The 17,019-nt window shown below is 40.6% G+C and overlaps 3 protein-coding genes and 1 pseudogene across 4 annotated transcripts; 3 read left to right on the top strand and 1 right to left on the bottom strand.

The window, feature by feature from the left end:
- Window positions 1-4,172: 4,172 nt before the first annotated feature.
- On the top strand, window positions 4,173-4,808 carry LOC121784587 (annotated as a pseudogene).
- A 3,618-nt stretch (window positions 4,809-8,426) lies between these two features.
- Window positions 8,427-9,158, top strand: LOC121783897. Its single transcript, XM_042182081.1, has one exon. It carries the CDS (start codon window positions 8,531-8,533, stop codon window positions 9,023-9,025), a length of 495 nt encoding a protein of 164 aa, XP_042038015.1. The 5' UTR covers window positions 8,427-8,530; the 3' UTR covers window positions 9,026-9,158.
- Window positions 9,159-11,624: 2,466 nt separating this feature from the next.
- Window positions 11,625-13,772, bottom strand: LOC121783558 (60S ribosomal protein L23A-like). The gene is made up of 2 exons (XM_042181667.1): window positions 13,527-13,772; window positions 11,625-12,371 (listed from the first exon to the last, which is right to left on the bottom strand). Exons 1-2 carry the CDS (start codon window positions 13,686-13,688, stop codon window positions 11,817-11,819), a joined length of 717 nt encoding a protein of 238 aa, XP_042037601.1. The 5' UTR covers window positions 13,689-13,772; the 3' UTR covers window positions 11,625-11,816.
- Window positions 13,773-14,481: 709 nt separating this feature from the next.
- Window positions 14,482-16,968, top strand: LOC121784883 (protein NRT1/ PTR FAMILY 4.6-like). Of its 2 annotated transcripts, XM_042183145.1 has the most exons (3): window positions 14,482-14,732; window positions 14,808-15,230; window positions 15,321-16,968. In XM_042183145.1, exons 2-3 carry the CDS (start codon window positions 14,817-14,819, stop codon window positions 16,293-16,295), a joined length of 1,389 nt encoding a protein of 462 aa, XP_042039079.1. In that variant the 5' UTR covers window positions 14,482-14,732; window positions 14,808-14,816; the 3' UTR covers window positions 16,296-16,968. The 2 variants fall into 2 exon arrangements, with proteins under 2 accessions (XP_042039079.1, XP_042039078.1); XM_042183144.1 differs by having other exon boundaries at window positions 14,483-15,230.
- The last annotated feature ends 51 nt before the right edge of the window (window positions 16,969-17,019 follow it).

The raw sequence follows: 17,019 nt of genomic DNA, 5'->3' as shown, positions 1-17,019 counted from the left end.
GGCATTGTGGCGGTCATGTACATGGACATAAGAGAGTTCGAGGGTCCCCCCAAGCCCGAGCCCGCCTGGCTTGATTCAGCTCGGCCCCTCGTCCCTCTAGCCGCCTTCGCCGCATTTCTCCCTTGTGGCCGACGGTGCCCACGAGAGGACCCCCGGCATCGTCTGCCGTGCCCTCAACCTCCTGCGAGGCAAACTCGCCTACGGCGCTGCCCGAACCGCCCTCACTAGACGAGTATTGGCCACCCGCCGTGTGCTTCATGCGCTTCGAGGTCGAGCCCGAGCTGGAACTCACACCGACGGCCCACCTTTCCTCGTCTTTGACGACCTCCCAAACATCGACATATTTGAATTGTTTGCCGGTGTCGTCGAAGTAGACTCGCAAAGCCGACCTCAGAATGTCGGCTCCCTGGGCTCCGCTTTGGTAATGAGCCGCTTCATTCTTGTAGATGGCGCAGAATATTTTGACCTCTCTATCGACTCGGTCAAAGTGAGCGCGAAGCATCTTATATGTGCGGCGGCGGGAGCCCTTGGGCTTAATCTCGTGGTAGGCCTCGGTGACCTTTTCCCAGAAGCACTTCCGGAGTTGTTGATTCTCGACGATGGGATCGTACGAGACACTAATCCAGGCGTTGTACAGCGCCAGCGTTTCTTTGGGGCATTACGGATGCCGGCCTGGATCCTCATCCTCCTCCTCGTCTGCCTCCGCCTCCGCCCTGGAGCTTCCACCGCCAAAGCCTCCTCCCCCGCCTCGGCCTCCTCCACTGCCTCGGCCTTCTTCCGGAGTGGGTTCAACGGAATAATCCTCCCGAATCTGGGATAATCCCTGCGAATACCTCGGGGCAGAGGGACGGGCGTATGCATCCACATCAAAATGGGGTGGTTGGTACCCCCCGGCGTCGAAGAACCCTGGGTGCCCGCCGTCGACGAACCGGAACCATCACCGAGGACATTGTACATACCCCCCAGTCGCCGAATGCGTTGATGTCGAACCCGCCGAAGCCGCCACCGCCAGAGTTCCCGTCGCCGGACATTTTGTGATGAGAGGTTAGATGAAAATTGGAGAGGAAATGGAGATGATTTGGGAAGAATAGATGTGCAGTTGTGTGTGAAATGAGGATGAATTATGAGTATTTATAGAGTAAAAAAATAAAAAAAAATGAAAAAACGGTAATATAACGGTAATATTACCGTTTTTCATTTTTTCAATTTTTTTTATTTAATTTTAATTTAAAAAAATGATTTATTACGTCAGCGTGACGATGCCCACTCGCGGGCGGCGAGTGGGTGTCACGCTTGGCGGCGGAGCGCGCCACGTCGCCTCGGCGCGTGGCGAGACGTCTTGCCATTTGTCATGGCGGGACGGAACGTGGAACGGGTTGGGGACGAGACGGGGCGCTGCAACGCGTCACGCCGCCGCCCCGTCCCTTAGTGAAGGAATACGGGCCACCCGCGTGACGCGTTGCGGGTGGCCTTAACATCAAACAAGGTAACATGGACCTAGAAACATACTACAGAAAGATTCACGGATTGTGGATCAATATAGATCGGAGTCAGAAACAACCGATTAGCTGCTGTGATAAGGGGATCGACCAATTCCAGAACTACTCAAATTCCAAACGACTCATCAAATTCCTGATCGGATTAAATCAGGAATGCGACTCAATCCGAAGGGAGATCTTGAATGAAGAACCGGCGCCATCAGTGGAGGCGGCTCGACGTCGAATCATGCCACCGGCGTCGTCCTCACCCACCGACGAAGCCAACGGAGGAACCGAATCATCATTTGGCGGGGGAATCGGACAAGGTTTCGTCGCACAGAATCAACGACTACCACACCGAAACAGCGCGCCACCACGGCGTCCCGCGGCCACCAGCCGGCCGGGAAACAAGGTCGATACCTCGAAACTATGGTGCTCCCATTGCGGAAACCAGAAGCACACTTGGAAGAACTGCTTCAAACGGGTCGGATACCCGGATTGGTGGGAGGAACGGCAGAAGGCGAGAACCTCCCCAGCCCAGGCAAAAATCGCCATCGGCGTGAACGGAGAAGGGGTCCCGCGGCGAATCGAGGCCGGAAATCATGGGGAATCAACCGGAGTCGGAACGGGGATGTGACATGAGTCTCCATCGGCCGGCGGCAACGTGAGGGGCGGTGGTAATTTCGCAGAATGGACGGAAGTCGGAGGCGGCGCAACAGCCAAATGAGGTAAAGGGTTTGGATTATATCCAAACCCTAATTTTACTTTGCCTAATTATAAGTTTCCTCCCCTGAAATTTGCAAAATACAAAAAAAGACCACATCTACATATATATGAACCCCCAAACTTCCAGAAAATTAGAAAAAGACCCCCAGCTGCCAATAAATCTGAAAACTACCCCAATTTTGTGTCAGAAAATACTTTTACACCCTTACGAGAGATTTCCGCTGCATTTCATGTTTATGGCATCACTGAAAAGAAATCAAAAGGTTGGATATTTGATTGTGGGGCAACCGATACCATGACTCCGGATAAAAATGATTTTCTTGATTATAGTGAAGATGCTGATAGATCATATATTAGAACTGCGAATGAGGAATTAATTAATGTTGTGGGTTCGGGCATGATTGAAATATCACCCACACTCCGGCTTAAGAACTATCTCTATGTTCCTACATTGTCTCAAAGGTTGATGTCTATAAGTCATGTGACAAAGGAGTTGAATTGCACACTTCTAATGCATCCTGATTTTTGTATTCAGCAGGATATTCAGACGAGGAGGATTCTTGGGCGTGGCACTGAGAAGCAAGAACTCTATTACGTGGACGAGATAGCTCAACATGGAAGTGCTATGCTGGCCCACAGATCCATAAAACAAGAAACTTGGCTCTGACACTGAAGACTAGGACACCCCTCTCCTGGTTACTTTAAATTATTTTACCCAAACCTTTCTATTTCTTCTGATTTTTCTTGCGAGACTTGTATTTTGGCCAAGAGCCATAGACAGAATTTTAAACCTACAAACACTCGTATGCAATCTATGTTTTCTTTAGTACACTCTGATGTTTAGGGCCCTGCGCCTTTTGTTGGTGGAAATGGCTTTCAATATTTTTTGATTTTTGTGGATGACTGTAATAGGATGACGTGGATTTATTTTTTGAAACACAAGTCAGAAGTCTTTGATAGATTTGCATCCTTTTTTAAACTAATCCAGACACAATTCCATACCAACATAAAAAACCCTTAGGTCAGATAATGGGAGGGAATTTGTTAACAGTGCTATGACCCAGTTTTGTAAAGAGAATGGGATAATTCATCAAACTTATTGTGCCTATATAACATTGTAATCTATGCATTCACGGAACAATGAATAAGAATATGATTTCTCCTATTGAGTTTGACATAGTTAAAGTAGATATATAATAAAATAAAAGAGAGAATAATATAGAGAAGAGTCGTATCTACATTATTCTCGCTTTTACTATTATATATTCACTTAACTATTTATTTACTACATTTTTTAAAAAATAATGTAAAAAAAATAGAAGTGACTCAACTTAGTTGGGGCAGAAGGAGTATTAGTATTTACTGTATTTTATTTTACGGTATAATTTAATTCTAATCTTTTAAAATATAGTATTATTAGCAATATTTTAAAAATTAAAATTTTGTTGGCTAATAAGTCAATGTAAGGAGTTTCATGAGCAATTTGAAAATGTATCATTGAAAAACTCTCGATACTCTATATTATTTGGAGACAACACACTGCACCGTGAGCATTGTTTTCATTGAAATAAGGAAATTAATTGATTGGAGAATAAGAAGGTAAGAGATGAAGTTATGGCAAAAATAAAGTAGAGAATCAATTAAAGATTATGGAAAATCAAATACAAATGAGATTAGTATAATTAGAATATATTTTCCATGTATAGCTAGAATTAGAGCTTATAAAAGGTTGTGTAACCATTGAGAGAAATAATTCAAGTCATTCACAATGTAGTCTTTAAAGTTCTCATCGTCTTTCACTTTCCGCCATAATCTTTTATTTTCCGCATTATATTTTCTAACATGGTATCAGAGCCGGTTCGATCAAAAGAAATCGATCATTGTCTCTATATCAAAAAAAAAACCAAACTCATATGTGTTGCGTAGTTGGAATTTGGATCTAATTTCTATACCGTTTGTTTTTGAAGAATGGGGAAGAAGAAAGGTCAAGAAAACCCTAAATCCGAGGAGCCGAAAGAGGGCTGCAATTTACTCGGCAAGCCTAAGTTCAAGAAGCTCGAAAACGGCCGCTTCAAATGCGTGGAGACCGGCCATGAGCTTCCTGCCCATGCCAGAGAAGCCTACGCTGTGTCCAAGCACTGTCGGCTTGGCCTCATCATGCCCTCGCTCGCAGCAAACCTCCGCTCAATATGTTCCACCAGGACCCCCTTTCCAGTTCCAAATTAGAGTGCAAATTGACTGGGCTTACGATTAATAAATCGGAGGAGCATATATGGAATCATATGAGTGGGAAACGATTTCTCAACATGCTAGAGAAATTTGAGTCCGAGAAATAAATTCCGAGCGGGGTGGAGGCAAATCCGGATGATGATAAAGAGCTCCAAAAAAAAGGAGAACGAAGATGGGAGTTTGAACAAAAAAAAAGATGAGAACGAAGATGTGAGTTTGAAGAAGGAGAAGAATAAGAAAGAGGAGAAAAATGTTGATGAGATTGTAAATGAAGTGAGGGATTCTGCATGCAAGAGTAGTGATACAGAAGATGAAGATGACTTTTGGATGCCTCTAGAAGGAGAACGATGGGACCAGGATGATGGGGGCGACTGATGGAGCGACGTCGTCCAGCCTCTTTCAAAAGAAGAAAACAAAGGACTCCACAGTTTGTTTGGTCGAGGGGGAGAGGAAGTATCCGACCAAACAATCAGATTTGGCCAGAGAAAGTACCGCCGGAATGGCCTGTGAGAAGCTTGCCATGACCAGCAGCAGGACATTCAGGTAAGGAGATATAGCAGTCGAGGAATTATCATGCAGAGGGGGAGAGGTTAGCCCCAGCCGGATAATTATTCGAGATGATTGGAGCAGCGCCTATGCCAGAGAAGATAGCTTCAGGCAGAAATGGTCCGGAGAAGAAGAAGCAATCAAGAAAGGAAAATCTACTGCCGAAGAGGTGGCAGCCGTGAGAGGTTGTGAACTCACGTTATAATGAAGTGTTTGGCACATGGGGAGATATCAACCACTTGTCAAACGATTCAATCTCCGAATTAAGGAGAGAATTGCCGAGGACGAAGGCAGAGCAGCCAACGTCTGGGTGGCGAGGGGGAGAGAGATAGTGTCGCTACACAACCGCTGTGAAGAGTTGATGGGAATGGGATGACGTCGAGAGGACGTTGAGAACCTGTTGCCAAAAGACGATGTTAAAGGAACAACCGAGGGAAAAGCCGCGAAGTGTCAGCTGTTGAGATAGCAGACTTTGGATGGACGACCAAAAGTTTCCAAAAAGAACAAGCAAATTTGGGTCTAGTGTCCTTAGGCTCAACAAAGAAAAGAAATGGGTCGAGAATGACCCCAAAATTAAGCTCTGGGCTGTAACTTAAATTCAGTCTAAAGGTAAATAAGCTCCTCGACAAGAGTCAAATTGTCAGAATGAGCTCCTCGGCAAGAGTCAAAACTGTCAGAATTAGCTCATCGACACGAGTCAAAACTGTCTGAATGAGCTCCTCGACAAGAGTCAAAACTGTCTAAATGAAGTGGCTCCTGGATACGAGCTAAAACTATCTAAGATGACTCCTTGACATGAGTTAAAACTGTCAACCAAAAATTGAAGCTCCTTGGCACGAGTTCAAACTGTCTAAATTGACACTTTGACAAGAGTTAAAACTGTCTAGAATGACTCCTTAGCATGGGTTAAAAATGTCAACAGAAAATTGAAGAACTCCTTGAAACGAGTTAAAACTTTCAATGATGAATGAAGAGCTCCTTGAAACGAGTCTAAACTTTCAATAACTCTTTGATACGAGTATAAATTATCAATGATAAATTGAAGAAGCTCTATGATACGAGCATAAACTGTCAATAGAAATTAAAGAACTCTTAAATACGAGTATAAACTATTTATCAAACTAAAGATCGTGCAAGTTAAGTGTCGAAAAACTCGATACTTAACTTGAGGGGGAGTGTTGGAATAAGAAAATAAATTGATTGGAGAACAAGAAGGCAAGACATGAAGTTATGGCAAAAATAAAGTAGAGAATCAATTAAAGATTATGGAAAATCAAATACAAAGGAAATTAGTATAATTAGAATATTTTTTCCATGTATAGCTAGAATTAGAGCTTATAAAAGGTTGGGTAATCATTGAGAAAAATAATTCAAGTCATTCACAATGTAGTCTTTAAAGTTCTCATCGTCTTTCACTTTCCGCCATAATCTTTTATTTTCCGCATTATATTTTCTAACAGTTTTCAGATAGTTGAGGAAATCATTTGGATGTATAAAGTGATTTGGATTGTTGTTTGTAGAATGTGATTTGTGATAAAAAAAATGCAAACGACACACATAGCATAATGTGATTTGGAGTCTGCCATCTTGCATCTATAATCATGTAACATTATATGTATCTCGTGGCTCTAATTGTTAATTACCAAACAGTTAGCCTTTTATAAGTCACGATTGATTGGTTTCGACACTGCGACCAAATCTCCCTCTATTAATTTACTGAGAACGAAAATAATAAATCAAATCTAGCAAGTATTTTAATCACTCAAAATCATGTAATCAACTATATGAGGCAGAGGATAGGAAACTGGGTGATGCAATTTGCCCGGTCAAAGATTTTTCAGACCCGCCGCCTAATTAAAATAATCATTAGAAAACAAATATAGGAGGTCACAAATTAAAATCCATATTTTCGAACTGTCTAGAAATCTAGTAGTTTCTTTATTTTATCACGCAACACATGCCTCATTATTATGTCAACAACATAACAAGATTCGCATACTTCCAAATATTATACTCCTATATAGAGTAAATATATTGATGAACTACTGGAAAATCGTTAAGCAAATGCATTTAAATTCATGTCTATACATATTATTCGAAGTCATTATGAATATAGAACATAGTTCAGTACTATTAGGATTTTTAAATATTTTTATCATCTTAAAAGGTTAGTACATTTTATTATCGATGCCTGAATATGTATTAATATATTCATACTAGCTAATTCGATTATGTGTTTATATTTGTAGAAATCTAAAGCTATTGTAAGCTTGCCAGTCACAATTTACAAATTAAATAGAAAATGTTACCCAATGATAAAGTTTTATGCATCACTTTTCATGTTCAGAGCATCCACAATGGCGCCTAGCGCACCGCCTAGCCGAGCGCCGGCGCTAGGCGGTCGCTAGGCGAACCATTGGAGGAGCCGAAAACCGCCGAGCGATTTTTCGGAAATCAATTTCGCCTAGCGCTAGGCGGTCAAAATCCGTTGGGCTATGCGCTGGGCGATCCGCTCGGCTCCATTGCAGCGCCCGGATCGCCCAGCGCATAGCCCAGCGGATTTTTTATTTTTTATTTTCGAAACACTATATATACGCGATTTGCACTTTTTGCGAGGGAGCCGACGAGTGATTTTTTTAAGTAATGTTCTTTTTGCGATTTTGAATGTCATTTTTTTTATTAATGTACTTTTTAAAAAATTTTGTACTTTTTTTTAATTTATTGTAATTTTTTTAAAAAATTAAAATAGTATTATTAATGTTTCCCGTATATGTCTCGTAAATTAAATTTCGTATATTGTGTTATTAGTGATGTGACTATTGATGTGGCTGGGCTATTTATAATATGGCTAGGCTATGGCTGGGCTATTTCTGATGTGGCAGGAGGATTTTTAGTATTGATGATGTGGCATGAGTAGTTTGTGGCTAGGCTATGATTAGGCTATTGCTGGGCTATAACCACCGTGGATGCTCTCAAACACTGGCCTTCACTATTTGGTATGGGAGTAAAATTTTGATAGTGCAAAAAGCATATATTATAACAAAAAATATTTAAAAAATTCGAAATTTACCACTAAATTATGGGATGGCGGCTGGGAGTATAATTATCTAATAAACCAGCTCAACTTCCCAACTGCATTTATGGTTGCTATAAATAATTGATTGAATTATTACCATGCATGATTCAAGCATGAATCTCAAAATGTTCAACGAGACTGTACTCAATCTACAAAAATATATTATCAAATTACACAATAATTGAGCCAATAAATTTTCATCGGTCAAAAATGATTCACACCATCGAATGTCAGCTTCCGCAGCCACGCCGACGCTCACGACAAAAACAAAACATTTTGCCTCTCACAATTTGTTTTTGTTTTTTTTCAACTACAAAGTCCCCATCTCTTTGAATTCAAATAATTGCAGTTATATCTAAAACGTGAGCTCGGAATTTGTCACCACGACTTTCTCTCCCAACTTGTGTATATATAAATCACAATTAAAGCAACAAATTAATCAACACACAAAAAAAAACACAAGAATTTGATAATTATGGAGTCTTATTCATCGGAATCCTCTTCCTCGGCTTCGTATTCCTTCTCGTCACACTCATCGACTCACTTCCCTCTCCATCGCCAGAGAGGGAAGCCAGCGCAGAATTTCCGGACAGCGCTGGCTGTCCGGAAACCTGCGATCACGAAGAAACCGATCGCCCCGCTGCCGCCGACGCCGGCAAAGATCTACAAGGTGGAGCCGGTGGAGTTTAAGGAAGTGGTGCAGAGGCTGACGGGCGCGGTGGAGATCCAGGCGACGACGCGGCTGAGGGAGGTGGCGCCGCCGCCTCTTGACCTCTCCCCGCCGCATTGGCCGAAGCATGGAGGGTTGAGTTTTGATCAAGGGGAAAATGAAGAGGAAAAGAGGATGAAATCGTTTGATGTAATGAGCCCGCTCGGGTTTAGCTTGTCGCCGGCTTCTCTGGCGTGGTGCTCGGCTATGCTGCTGAGTCCGGGGACGCTTGCCTCGTTCGAGCCGAGTGCGGTGCTCTAATATGTTCAAAATATTTGTAATGTGCATCCACAATTGAAATGGAATTAAGGTTTATTAATTTGTTATTAGTAAGATGGATGCACTTGTATTGTACGTAGATGTATTCAGTTTTAAAGGATGGAAATTTTACATATATGCATGGTTGATATTTAGGTTTTAGTTTTGTTGAGCACTACACTCCGTGGTCATGAGTTGCAGGCGGATGAACACTGAGTGCGCGGCGCGCACAAAATGCGCGTGCGTTACAAAAGAATAAGCACTGAGTGAAGTGCAGAATTGGTTTTATATGGAATGAGAAAGAGTTGAAAAATCTAAAATGAAAAATGAGTTGTGTAAGTGAAATGGTTCTTAGTTGTCTAGGGTGTTATAGGAGTAGTAGAAGGCAAGTGGAATGTATAGGAATAGGTGAGTAATTTAAGTGATGCATACTTATTTTCTAGCTATATAGTAGGTGATTCAATTTCACAATATAAAAAGTCAGATCACAATGTTAGATCCATTGGTCTTTTTCAATAGTGCTACTCCCTATTCAGGCATGATGAAAAACTTGTATTCACATAACAAAGGGACTTTTTAATGTTTAACTAAGGTGAATTGAGAACACCAAGTCATGGGAAATCTTATGTTTCAAGTTTGTGTGTTTGATTGGGTTGTATATATTGCAGATGAGACTTGAAACCCTACAATCATTTACTTGTTCATTTAAATGATCAAATATTTAATCAATTAATGAACCGACAAATAACAGAGATAAAAGTCCAGCCACCTGGGAGTGGACTGTGGGAGAGCATCAAACCCTCTTTCTTAAACTAAACGAATAACTTTAGGAAAATGGATAGTCATATTTTTTTAATTTAATGATTAAATTCGAGTTGTCTTCTAGAACTCGTGGCATTCTTTTCGGATTACGCTCCACAAGTTGTGAAATTTCTTATTAAGTAATTAAGCTTTAAGGGTTCTTGATTATTCTACAAAGCTAAAGAATAATTATATGAAAGTAGAAAGGATAAGCTCACAGCAGGTGCGCAAGTCAACTATTTTTTCTAAAATGACAAACAATTTCTTAAAACTTGCACATGTTAGTGTCAATTAATGGGGACCAAAGGGAATAAAGTATCGTCGATCTTAAATTTTAAAGAAAATTAAGCATTATGATCAAGTTTTAACCCCATGATATAATTGACATAACCGCTGTCATTGTAAACATAAACTTCCAAGATCGAAATTTCAAATTATATTACACACCTACACCTAATGACCTAAGTGTCCGCAATTAACTAGGGAAAAAAATATTATTTCGTAATTGAATCATTTTTTTCTACTCCATTCTCTCTTACTTTACTCACTTTTCTATTTTATCTTCTCTACTTTTTTTTCTCTCTTACTATAACTACCTAATTACCTATTCACTTAACGCACTAAGCTTTCATTTTTTAAACTTTGTGTTAAAAATAAGTGTCTCGGTTGTAAGAACTGCAACTGTGTTTGATGTTTTTAGTTATTCCTTCATGACTAAGCATGAAACTAGACCCCCCAAATGCTGATGTCAGCACCAAATCCATGCACCCTCTCAAAAAAGCCTTGATCACCCCCACACATTTAGTGCTTTCATGACTCAAAAGTTTATCCAAAAATGACGAAATTGCCCCTGGCATGGGCCATCCATGCCATGCTACACCATTGCTTAAATACCACCACCCTCTCCTCCCTTTCTCCCCTTTCACCGTCCTTCTCTCTCCGGCCACACCTCCGTCATGCTATCCTCTCTCGAAAACCTCCCGCTTCGCCCACTCAACCCGGTTATCCCCCTTGGGAAGCCCTTGAACCGGCGGTTGTTTTGAACCCGCAAGAACCGGTCTATTCTAACTCCGGTTCACATGACACAGTACCAGCATCCGACGCTGTCGTAGACGAGAGAGTGCGCAGGCGCAGATTGTCGAACCGGGAATCAGCTCGGCGCTCGCGCATGCGGAAACAGAAGCATTTAGAGAACTTGAGGAACGAACTGAACCGGCTGCGGCTAATGAACCGGGTTATGCTGGCGGTTCATCAGGACCAAGTGGTCCGCGGGGAGAATGAGTGGCTCTGCTCAGAGGCGACCATTCTCCGGCGAAGATTATGTGATGTAAGGCGAGATTTTCTATTCCGGCAGCTTCAGCAGCATTTTAGTCCCTCTACATGGCAATATTGCAATAATGTTTCATCAATTAATGGACAATTACCACAATACTCTTTAATTAGCTAGCCTAATTAATGAGTGATTAAGATTAATTAGACCATCGACCGTCATAAAAAATTGAACGAGCGTAAATTTGGTAAAAATATGTTTCATGCTCGGTGCTATCGTATTAGTGTGATTATGTGAAATTATTTGAGGAAGAAAAAAAGTGATAAAATATTCTGATTGAATTGGTGAATACTAAATGGTTTCTTTCCCTTTTCTTTTACCTTCCCCTTTTCTCTTTTTTCAAATTATTTAATGGAAGTATCTATTGCTGTTTCTATTTATTAGGCTTCTTCTCATAAGAAACGATTGTTCGAAAAAATTCAACAAAATTTGAATGGAACATTAAGGTCTGAGCATACAGGAAATGACTAATTAAGGATGAAGATACCATAATCTGTTATAGCCTCAAAACTCAAAGAAGAATGCAGCTTCCTGCAATTGTTCAGACTCTGCTTGATACAGATTACAGACACAATAAGATTCACAGCATACACCTACGGATCAAGATAACCGAATCTTGATAACACTATAAAATTGTTGGAGTGCAAAACACACCTATGATCTTCACAAGATTTTAATCCTCTTAGCTACGTCCGCAGCCTTAAAATCTGGTGGCAGCATGATAAAAGCCTTCTTCGTTCCAGCAGGCGTGATTGAAGTATTCACTTTCTTCACCCTTATCTTAAACATATTTATGGCAGCCTCTCTGATATTCTTCTTATCAGCTCGTTTGTCGACAACAAAGACCAAAGTGTTACATTCCAACATTGCCTTTATTGCAGACTCCGTCCCAAGAGGATATCTGAAGATTTGAAAATGATCAGTTGTTTTTATCACAGCAGCACTACTGCTAAGGCGTGTGGGATTCTTTTCCTTTTTTGAATTCTTCATAGCAGAAGTTGACTGTGGACCTTCCTTTTTAGATTTCTTTACTGCAGTTAATGGCGCTGGCTCTAAGAAAACAGCATCCTCAAACTTCAAATTCAAGGCATCTGTGCTCATGAATTCTTGTTTCAAAGGTTCAGGTTCATAGTAATTTTCAGCTTTCTTGGGCACAGCATGCACGAAACCTCTATCTAGAAGCTTGGTCTCCAACGCTTGGAACCTGCCAACCACATCCTATTTTCCAATTAGTGAAGAAAGTATCAGATAACAATATATTAGTAAGACTGATATTACCTATGTCAGTGGATGCTAGTTAAAAAATGAAATTGAAAGTTGAACTTGAAGGATGGGATTGTGAAATAAATTGTGGCTGAGACTTCCTCGTTGTGTACCTCAAGTTACAGAGAATAACAAGTAAAACGATAATGATTTAATTTCTGACCTACAAGCTTATACAGAAGAAGTTTTTCTGAAATAGATAATAGGGGCGCAATACAACCAAGTTTTCTATGAAAACTAGGACCGACTGTTTATTTTAGTTTACAGGAAACCTTAAGGTCAGAACAATTTAAGAACAAACAAGAGATATAACTTCTGTTTCAAATAGATCAGAACAATGAAGAAAAAAAGCACAGGTGAAGTGGTGAACTCCAATAAAATGTGGTTTAGCAATATAATACTACTGATGTCAGGCAACGAATTAGCCAACTCAAAATGAAAGAATGCTTTCCATAAGATTGTTTAATGTTTTCGAAGGACAGAAGTTTATGTAAATTTCCCGGGATATGAAGCACAATCCAACATAGACATTATAGAGGACTCTCATTGCTTAAAGTGTATCGAAAATTTGCTTAGGCTAAAATGGGAACACGGCATTCCAGAAATAACAGGAGTCCATACGCCATTCTACTATAGATTGCATACTTGAATTCAAGCACTAAATTGTTGCTGACATTCTATGAGGTGCATACTTGAGAAGATTCAGAATGACAACCGGCTTGCTTCAACGAAGTTAGCACCCGTAACAACTTAGGTCATCTACTCATCACATCAAATGCTAAGAGAAATACTAGAATCTCAATTTTGTAGCTTATGGTATAGAAAGCAAATTAGATTACTACAATAAACGAATGTTAATTCAATTATCATATCCAACAACTAATTAGCTAACAAGGATTATATAATACGAAAATGTGGATTCAGACTGATTTAAGTCACTCAAATATCAGTAGAAAAATATGGATAGGAAATCCCTAATAATCTAAACAACAACCTTGGGGATTAACAGGGGATTCTAAATTGTTTACAATATACTTACACCAATCAAAGGAAACTGAAACGTCAGATATCTACATGAATTTGCAGCGTTTAATCAAGACATCAGCTCACCTTTTGGACGGGAAAAAAGGTGGAGGACAAGGAAGAGAGCTTTGTTGAAGCTGAAGAGGTGCCACCGGAAGAAAAATTCAACGCGCCGGGGCGCCGGAAAAGAATTCCAGAACCGACGGGTGCCGGCGGAGCTACTGAAGAGACGATCATTTGAAGATTCATGAGATTTGGAAACGGAATGGAGAGGGTTTAGTTGGGTTTTTCCAAAGAAGATGAGACGCAAAATCTAGAGGATAAATAATTTTATTTCGTCCACATAATTTGTTTTCGATACATATTATTTCCATTATTTATTATACTGAAATATATTTCAAGTGGTCGAATTTTGTGCACTAATTTGTTTTTATCAAATACCACTTCAAAATATTAGTATTAATCTAGACTTTGCCAACATTAAGAGCTTCCAACTCGATCAATAGAATTAATATGAATCAAGTTCCATATCTACAAAATAAATAAAATCATAAACAAAATGTTTAGAATTAAAATATATTTCCTCCGTCATACAAGAATATGCATTTTTCTCTTTTTAGTCTGTCCCACAAAAATATGTATTTTATAATTTTGAAAACTCTTTTATCTCTAATAGGTGAGACTCATTTCTACAATACTTTAATTATTTTTTCTCTCTACCTCTCTATCATACTTTACCAATTTTGTATTAAAACTCATGTCGTACTCAAAGTGCATATTCTTTGGTGACGGAGGGAACATTACTAGGATTCATCCAAAAAAATAAGTAGCAATAATACAAAATTTTGAAATTAAAAAGGTGTTGCTATAACCGAGACATCTAAAATCCTTGTCTAAATCCGAAAATAAGGTCGATTAGTCGTACTGGTTGGATCTGTTCTTGTCTATGATTCTCTGAGTGTCTACTTCAACGAGACGAGATCTGTATCCGGTATCTTGTCTTTTTCACGCCGCGTCTGGGCAAATTCATCATCATTCAGAGTATTTATTTCTAACATACGGATTACAAATTCGATGGCATTATTAATACAAAAGTGATCATGAGATTTCCTTCACCCTCACATGTCATCTTGTTTGCATTTATTAATTTATAGATATTGCATTTCTCCAAACAAACGTATTTACATCTCTTTGCTGCTATTATACCAAACAAGAGGAGGCATCCGATGATCAATATCCAACTCTCAACTTCATTATCTCTTCCCAAAACCACAAACTTCTCTCGAAATCACGGTAAATCCCCTTCTCGTTTTCCATCGTTTCTTCTGACGAACTTGTGCTCAGTGGTTGGTTCTCTTCTTTTGACAGGGTCTCGTGATGATAACAATCCAAGCACACTCCAAGAAATCGGAGCACGTCCCCTGCAACAAGCCGAGCTGCATCGGGGGCAGTGACGCCACCATGTTCTATGCTTCTCTGTGCATCTTAGCGTTTGGCTGCAGCGGAGTGAAGGGGTCTGTGGCTGCACTCGGGGCGGATCAATTTGACCGGAACGAGACCGGAGGAGCAAAGGGTGTCGCGAGCTTCATCAACTATTACCAGTTCAGCATGACAGTTGGATCGCTGATAGGAGTGACAGTGGTCGTGTGGATTGTGTTGAATAGGGGATGGCACTGGGCTTTCTTCACGGGCTTGGTGACAGCGTTCGTTAGCTTCGTCGTGCTTGCACTCGGAAAGCCTTTCTACTTGTTCCAACCACTGGCTAACAGCCCCATTGTCAGGGTATCACAGGTCTGTGTGTTTCACTTCACCATCACCTTCCTGTACAAACAAATCAAGGATTTCAGTGAATGAATCGACAAAATTTTACGATGTATTCAGGTCATTACAACTGCAGTTCGAAACAGAAACCTGAAATTCCCCGAGAGCTCAGACGAGCTGTATGAGGCTGACGATAAGGAGGGAGATACGTCTGTAGAGAAACTTGCACACACCAACCAGTTCAGGTTCCTAGACAAAGCAGCTATTCCCGGCCAACCAGATGGAGGCTGCACGGTGACACAATTCGAAGAAGTGAAGATATTGATACGGATGCTACCTATCTTTGCGAGCACGATCATAATGAATACGTGCTTGGCACAGCTGCAGACATTCTCAGTAGTCCAAGGATACTTCATGGAACCTCACTTGGCCACACTGAACATTCCCTCTCCTTGGATACCTGTCATCCCTTTACTCTTCATGGCCGTTCTCCTTCCACTCTACGAGTTCCTATTCATCCCATTTGCCCGAAAGATCACAGGACATCCTAATGGAATAACTCAGCTCCAGCGTGTAGGCGTAGGGCTGGTCCTGTCCATAATCTCGATGGGGATAGCCGGTCTGGTGGAGGTGAAAAGAAGGGATCAGGCTCTCAAGGACCCATTCAAGCTGATTAGTCTTTTCTGGCTCTCGTTCCAATACGGGGTCTTTGGGATTGCGGACATGTTTGCAATGGTCTGGCTGATGGAATTCTTCTATAAAGAAGCTCCATCTGGGATGAGGTCTCTTTCCACATCTTTCGCGCTGCTGTCGCTGTCTTTTGGATATTTCTTAAGCACCGCCTTTGTGAACATTGTGAATGCAGTCACGGAGAAGGTTTCAAGTGACAAACAAGGCTGGCTGCAGGCACCGGAGATGGAGCCTCCCTTGAATCATTACAAGCTCGACTACTTCTACTGGTTCCTAGCCATCCTTAGCACCCTCAACTTCGGAAACTATCTCTACTGGGCATCCTGGTACAAGTATCGATCACAAGTAAAAGAGGCCGATGAAGACGCAACTAAACCTTCAGAGTATTACAGTCCGGCTACATAATGTTCCAGCAACTATTGTAATAAACACCCTCAAGTTTTGACTATCCTTCTCTCTCAAGTTGAAAACACCATAAAAAATGGATTCCATGCCTATATATTACAAATATATATTGACTGTATTTGACCCCCAACCCAAATAAAACTTAAATAAATAAATAAAACAAGCTTGCAAGAACAGAATAAACTGTCAAATATTCAATACTTGCAAGTGCCAATATGTATAATAAATATGCAAGTCAAGTCGCACATTTACTGCATTACTAGCAGTATCCAATAAAATCTATAAAACCAACAAATACTTGAATCTAATTTTGTTACAAACAATAGTACTAGTTTGAAGTGTAAAGCAGAGGAAGAGAATGTGCAAAGGAAGCATTTGAATTAGTTCTAAGGAGAAGAAGAAAGTTTATACACAAAATCATGAAGCATCGACCCATAGTTTAAATCCACCATGTGGAGTTGTTCCATCATCTGAATTCACCTCCTGTGCATATGGATCGAAACGTCGCTAATTTTAATCAAACAAGATCATAGAGAAGACAAGAAGATTATGCTTGCCACTTTTAACAGCAAAATTCAACCCTAAACCTCTGCAAGATATGAGCAATTTATCTTACTCCTCTGTAGACCTTGTTCCATTGTTTGACGAGAACTGAATATCAATTCCGCACTCTCTAACTGATGCAGAAAAGGAGATGTTACTTTTTTTTGCTTTACAGATGGTA

This window comes from Salvia splendens, chromosome 21 (assembly GCF_004379255.2).
Source record: "Salvia splendens isolate huo1 chromosome 21, SspV2, whole genome shotgun sequence".
Taxonomy (NCBI): domain Eukaryota; kingdom Viridiplantae; phylum Streptophyta; class Magnoliopsida; order Lamiales; family Lamiaceae; genus Salvia; species Salvia splendens.
This window is presented reverse-complemented; position numbering and strand designations above follow the sequence as displayed.

Coding starts and splice junctions, on each gene's coding strand:
- LOC121783897 (XM_042182081.1), top strand. CDS start 8,531: ATGGAGTCTTATTCATCGGAATCCTCTTCCTCGGCTTCGTATTCCTTC.
- LOC121783558 (XM_042181667.1), bottom strand. CDS start 13,688: ATGAATCTTCAAATGATCGTCTCTTCAGTAGCTCCGCCGGCACCCGTC. Junction 12,372..13,526: donor CCTTTTTTCCCGTCCAAAAG/GTGAGCTGATGT, acceptor ATTGGAAAATAG/GATGTGGTTGGCAGGTTCCA.
- LOC121784883 (XM_042183145.1), top strand. CDS start 14,817: ATGATAACAATCCAAGCACACTCCAAGAAATCGGAGCACGTCCCCTGC. Junction 15,231..15,320: donor CCATTGTCAGGGTATCACAG/GTCTGTGTGTTT, acceptor CGATGTATTCAG/GTCATTACAACTGCAGTTCG.